Source organism: Saccostrea cucullata, unplaced genomic scaffold (genome assembly GCF_032062105.1).
Source record: "Saccostrea cucullata isolate Sc308-1 unplaced genomic scaffold, CSIRO_AGI_Scuc_v1 ctg14661, whole genome shotgun sequence".
NCBI lineage: Eukaryota > Metazoa > Mollusca > Bivalvia > Ostreida > Ostreidae > Saccostrea > Saccostrea cuccullata.
Genome location: NW_026919321.1, coordinates 1 through 6,324, shown reverse-complemented (window position 1 = coordinate 6,324; position 6,324 = coordinate 1). Strand labels below are relative to the sequence as shown.

The 6,324-nt window shown below is 33.6% G+C and overlaps 1 protein-coding gene across 1 annotated transcript; it reads right to left on the bottom strand.

The window, feature by feature from the left end:
* Positions 1-368: 368 nt before the first annotated feature.
* LOC134229450 (formimidoyltransferase-cyclodeaminase-like) lies at positions 369-6,069 on the bottom strand (the record flags this gene model as incomplete). Its single annotated transcript, XM_062711204.1, has 7 exons — positions 369-1,305; positions 1,546-1,641; positions 1,950-2,088; positions 2,477-2,520; positions 2,673-2,834; positions 5,585-5,714; positions 6,008-6,069. Coding segments are annotated over 7 exons (720 nt in total), but the record flags the coding sequence as incomplete, so codon positions are not given.
* Between the last annotated feature and the right edge of the window lie 255 nt (positions 6,070-6,324).

Sequence of the window (6,324 nt, the reverse complement as noted above, 5' to 3'; positions counted from 1 at the left end):
AAAATTGGACAAAAAAGACACTTCAACTTGGCAAATCTATAAAGGAATAATAGACATGTATGTCATTAAAAGTTATCTCTCTTATCAGAGTATCGATGACCCTTAAAAACTAAACCATGAAGATGTCTTAATCGATAATATAAAACTATGTATAGTCATAGGTAAAGGGAGAATAAAATGATACTGACACAATTCATGCTATTAAATTATAATACTGTTTATCACATTTGTTTCCCTTACCATTTGGTCCTTTATGATATATGTATAATATATATTATCTTTATTTATATCATATTAACAATATTATAATATATGGAATAATACATGTACTTTAAGTAAATTGTAACAATTATAAACATGGTAAAACTTTAAAATGTGATGTGTTTCCATCGTCCATAAATTAATTATGATATTGCTTTCATAACAATGCTTAACAATCACAATTATATAAATCTATAAACAAACAATTTGAAACAGCAGTTTGACAGAAAATAAATATTTTAAGAGAAAAAGTACTTTCATATGCAAGCTGGCATACAAAAAATGGATTTCACAATTCGTATAGAGAATTCATATATGTGTCTTAAAACTGTCTTTTTTTCTACTTCTATAAAAACTAAAAGCTTCTCATCACATAAGCAAAATAAGCACAATGGTTAAATTTGGTAAAGCCTTTTCACACTGCATTATTAGTACATAAAAAAGTGCCACACACACTGTACTCTGAAATTATACTAAAGGGAAACAATGCACATTGACAATTGTAAAAATCATTTTAAATTAAAAATACAAATGCTTTATGTCACTGGTAAACTACATCTCTTAAATCTGATCACTTAAATACACTATATACGTGTATATGTGTGTATATTGTACAGTTTAAATTTGCCTCATGAAACATTCTTTTTATTTCACAAATTCAAACGTTATCGATTCTCAGATTAAAATTGGACAAATTCTTAAAATCTAAGAATTAAATTGGTCCAAACTTTCAACAAATGAATAAAAACTATATCTTGAACACAACTGTTCCTGATATCTAGATATTCTAACATCTTTTAGAAATCCTAATATCTACTAGTGATATCCTAATATCTACTAGATATCCTAAAAACTACATCACAAATCTGATTAAAATCCCATAACAACCAAATCTCCACAACAGGCACACAACAATGGACGGTTTTATTGCAGTTTAGTTTTGAACACAATTGATTTTTACTCTTTACGTCCCTCAAGGATTTTTAATATTGCAGCGCACTCCTCTTGTGCATATTTAATAGCAGCAGACATTTCTTCTTTGACCTGTAATGAAATATTAATAATCTAGATATGTTTTTTGTTTATCTGCAACATGAAATAACTCCTATTTTTATGTTGGAAAAATTAATATTATGTCATTGTGATGAATTGATTTTAATTAATTAAGCAAGGAAAATTGATATTTTCCCAAGTTTATGATTGTTTACAGAGGAAAAAAAGTAGACAAAACAATAATTAGAATTAAAATTAAAACATATGTCTTATTGAAAACTTGTTTTATACCTGAGATGTAAACTCTGGATCCTTTAGATCAGCCAGGTTAGTGTTTACATTGTAAAATGTTCCCCATACACCAGTTTCTAACATTCTCACTCCAACCTTCAGAAAAAAATATGACATACTGTATTCAAATCTCAAAGAATTAAATTCAAATTTTATCATAGAATGTACACTTACAATTTGCTACTACATAATTTATTCTCATTACTTTACAGAAATCTAATAAATATAATCACCAATATACATATTTTTAAAAGATAACGCATATAAAGGGAGATAACTTATATGAGTCTCAGAGTAACTTTTGTGGAAATAATAAATTATAGGTACTTGGTCTAACCATAAATTGTTTATAAAACAACTGATTTATCAAATTACAAAGCTTCAGTCTTATAGCACTGCCTTACTTGTAGGTCCGATTTACAGTTAATGTTACAGATAGCAGCTAATTCTTTGATGGTTGGCCATAACTGATTGGCAATTCTAGACACGGTGAGTGGAACCTGTATAGCTGTCTTCAGACCTTCCTGCATGGCATAATCTCTCCTGAAAATTAAACACAAAAAATACTATCAATATCATATATTTGGAAATTTTCACATCTGTTTTATTTTCGTCCCTTTTGCCCTAGATGCAACTGGGTGAATTAATTACAGGGCAAATTCAAAGAAAACAGAATGAGTTCAGAAATGTGACTGAGCAAATTTTAAAATGAGGCAGAATTGTTTGAAAGTGTGAAAGCTAAGACAAAAATAACCCTATATCAGTAATTGGAACTTGTATGAAAAACCAGTCAGATGCAACATAGCAATTTTGAACATTTTGTAACTATACAAATTGAGGTAGATTTTTAGAATCCACATGGTTAGACTGACCATTTGAGTGAGAGATTATTAACACAGATTTTAAGGCCAAATTGCCAGTCCATACTTACATCATTCTATCTTCTTCTGTTTCTTTTGGTAATTTTGTTGCCAACTGAAAAAAAAAAATTCACACAATTATGTTCTTTTTATGTTAAGTTCCATACCAATACAAATCTAATTCTATTTGTTGGCGAATACCAAAAATAATAATTATATTAATATATGCTGAGCAGAGCATGAAAACTTAATAATGGCCCAACTTACCATGTATTCACTGTACGCTGCGGCATCAGCATCCACAAACTGCATGAGGTCTTTCATGGCTTTGTACAGCGGGGGGATCAGTTCTCTCATCTTACCATCCAGCTCGTAATATTTCCTGTTTCCATAGGTCAGGAACCCCACCATACTCCCAAGGGAGGCACCCTTAAAGATAAATAATTTTTGTTTACCCTCTTCTGACTCAGGGTTAAAAATTTGGGTTGATAGGTTGGTGGGAAATATTTTTTGAGTACTGCATGAAATTCATTAAATTTTGATACACACATCACTATATGCACACTTATGAATTAAAAGTGTGCATGTATACATATAAGAGACAATCTGCTCATGTAATTTCACTCTCGGGTATATATCTTAAGGATATAAACTGGTACATTGTAAAACAATCATATTTGCAAAAACAATTAAATAGTCTAACTAGTAAAATACAAAATAGTTTTCTTATGAGAATAAGGCATAACAAGAGGCCCATGGGCCACAATACTCACCTGAGCACTTTGACTTGGAAAAAGTAGTAATTGGTTTATTATTGAAAAGTTTAAATCCAAAAGTAGTCCCATGATCAATCATGCATTTGCTATTCTTGAGAAGATGATTTTTAAAGAATTTTCCTATATAATTCTATGTTAAACTTTGGTCGGTCATTGTAACTCGGCCCTACCCCCGGGGGTCATGATTTGAACAAACTTGAATCTACACTACCTGAGGATGCTTCCACATAAATATGATGAATTATGGCTTTGTCATTCTTGATAAGAAGATTTTTAAAGAATTTTCCTAATAGATATATTTCTATGAAAAACTTTTGTTGGCCATTTTGGCCCCGCCCTATCCCCGGGGGTCATAATTTGAACAAACTTGAATCTACAACACCTGAGGATGCTTTCATATCAATATGATGAATTATGGCTTTGTCATTCTTGAGAAGAAGATTTTTAAAGAATTTTCCTATATATTTCTATGTAAAACTATGGTCGGCCATTTTGGCCCCGTCCTACCCCCGGGGATCATGATTTGAACAAATTTGACTCTACACTACCTGAGGATGCTTCCAAATAAATATGATGAATTATGGCCTTGTCATTCTTGAGCAGAAGAATTCTAAAGAATTTTCCCATATATTTCTTTTTAAAACTTTGGTCGGCCATCTTGGCCCCCCCCTACCCCCGGGGGTCATGATTTGAACAAACTTGACTCTACACTATCTGAGGATGCTTCCATATCTATACTATGAATTATGGCTTTATCATTCTTGAGAAGAAGATTTTAAAAGAATTTTCCTATATATTTCTATGTAAAACTTTGGTCGGCCATCTTGGCCCTGCCCGACGCCCGGGGGTCACGATTTGAACAAACTTGAATCTACAACACCTGAGGATGCCTCCAAATAAATATGATCAATTATGGCTTTGTCATTCTTGAGCAGAAGATTTTTAAAGAATTTTCCTATGTATTTCTATGTAAAACTTTGGTCGGCCATTTTGGCCCCCCCCTTACCTGCGGGGGTCATGATTTGAATAAACTTGACTCTACACTATTTGAGGATGCTTCCAAATAAATATGATGAATTATGGCTTTGTCATTCTTGAGAAGAAGATTTTTAAAGAATTTTCCTTTATTTTATGTAAAACATTTGGTCGGCCATTTTGGCCCTGCCCTACCCCCGGGGATCATGATTTGAACAAACTTGAATCTACACTACCTGAGCATGCTTCCAAATAAATATGATGAATTATGGCCTTGTCATTCTTGAGCAGAAGAATTCTAAAGAATTTTCCCATATATTTCTATGTAAAACTTTGGTCAGCCATCCTGGCCCCGCCCTACCCCGGGGGTCATGATTTGAACAAACTTGACTCTACACTATCTGAGGATGCTTCCATATCTATACGATGAATTATGGCTTTGGCATTCTTGAGAAGAAGATTTTAAAAGAATTTTCCTATATATTTCTATGTAAAACTTTGGTCGGCCATTTTGGCCCCGCCCTACCCCCGGGGTCCTGATTTGAACAAATTTGAATCTACACTATCTGAGGATGCTTCCATATCAATATGATGAATTATGGCTTTGTCATTCTTGAGAAGAAGATTTTTAAAGAATTTTCCTATATATTTCTACGTAAAATTATGGTCGGCCATTTTGGCCCCGCCCTACCCCTGGGGGTCATGATTTGAACAAATTTGAATCTACACTACCTGAGGATGCTGCCATATAAATATGATGAATTATGGCCTTGTCATTCTTGAGAAGAAGATTTTTAAAGAATTTTCCTATATATTTCTATGTAAATCTTTGGTCAGCCATCTTGGCCCTGCCCGACCCCCGGGGGTCATGATTTGAACAAACTTGACTCTACACTACCTGAGGATGCTTCCATATAAATATGATGAATTATGGCTTTGTCATTCTTGAGAAGAAGACTTTTAAAGAATTTTCCTATATATTTCTATGTAAAACTTTGGTCGGCCATTTTGGCCCCGCCCTACCCCCGGGGGTCAAGATTTGAACAAACTTGATTCTACACTACCTGAGGATGTTTCCCTATTAGTTTCATCTTTCCTGGCACAGTGGTTCTTGAGAAGAAGATTTCTAAAACATGTCACCAAATTTTATTAATTCCTAATTATCTCCCCTTGAATGAGAGCTTGGCCCTTCATTTAAAGAAACTTGAATCCCCTTCACCCAAGGATGCTTTGTGGCAAGTTTGGTTGAAATTGGCCCAGCGGTTCTTGAGAAGAAGTTGAAAATGTGAAAAATTTACAGACAGACAGACGGACAGACGGACGCCGGAAAAAAGGTGATCAGAAAAGCTCACTTGAGCCTTCGGCTCAGGTGAGCTAATAAAAAAATTATTGATTTAAAGTATACAATCCTTTAAGAATTTTACTCACAAGACTTGCTGCCAGGGCTGACACAGAGCCACCCCCGGGGGAGGGAGACCGTGACCCCACTGTCATCACGAAGTCCCTGACATCCATGGATACAAGGGGCCCACCATCAGCATCATCCGAGATCATGTATCTGAATCAAAATCACACAACTTATGTTTAAATTTTATAGGTGATTGTAGCACATTTCAATTTCATTATAGTTTATGAAAATCTCTTTCAGGGAGATAATTTAAATCTGTAGTCTCCAGATAAAATTAATTATGCTTCTTACAGAAATAAAAATCACTTATAATTTACATATTATACACATATCTGATTATGGATTCTAATAAATGTTTTTACCAATTTTAAATTTGAAAATTTGACCTAGAATGCTGTGTATAAAGGGAGGGAACTAGTAGTGATTAATTGAATCCAACATACTCAATAATCCTCTCTTTGGGACTGAATGGTCCTAAGGAGTTTAATCCTAGCCTGTTAATTACCTACAATAAAAATAATAAGTCTTCAAAAGAGCAAAAAAAAAAAATTAATACTTGATTTGATTATGTCACATCAAAAAGGGGGGGGGGGGAGAGAAAAAACATTTCTAATGGTATATTACTCTGATTCATTGTATCACTACGTAATAAAAAATTTGATCCATAAGAATTGATTACATGAAATTTGCAGCTTCTTAAGAATGTGATGCACTGGAGGGGGGAGGGGGGGCAGTAAATTAGCATGGCACTTTACAGCAC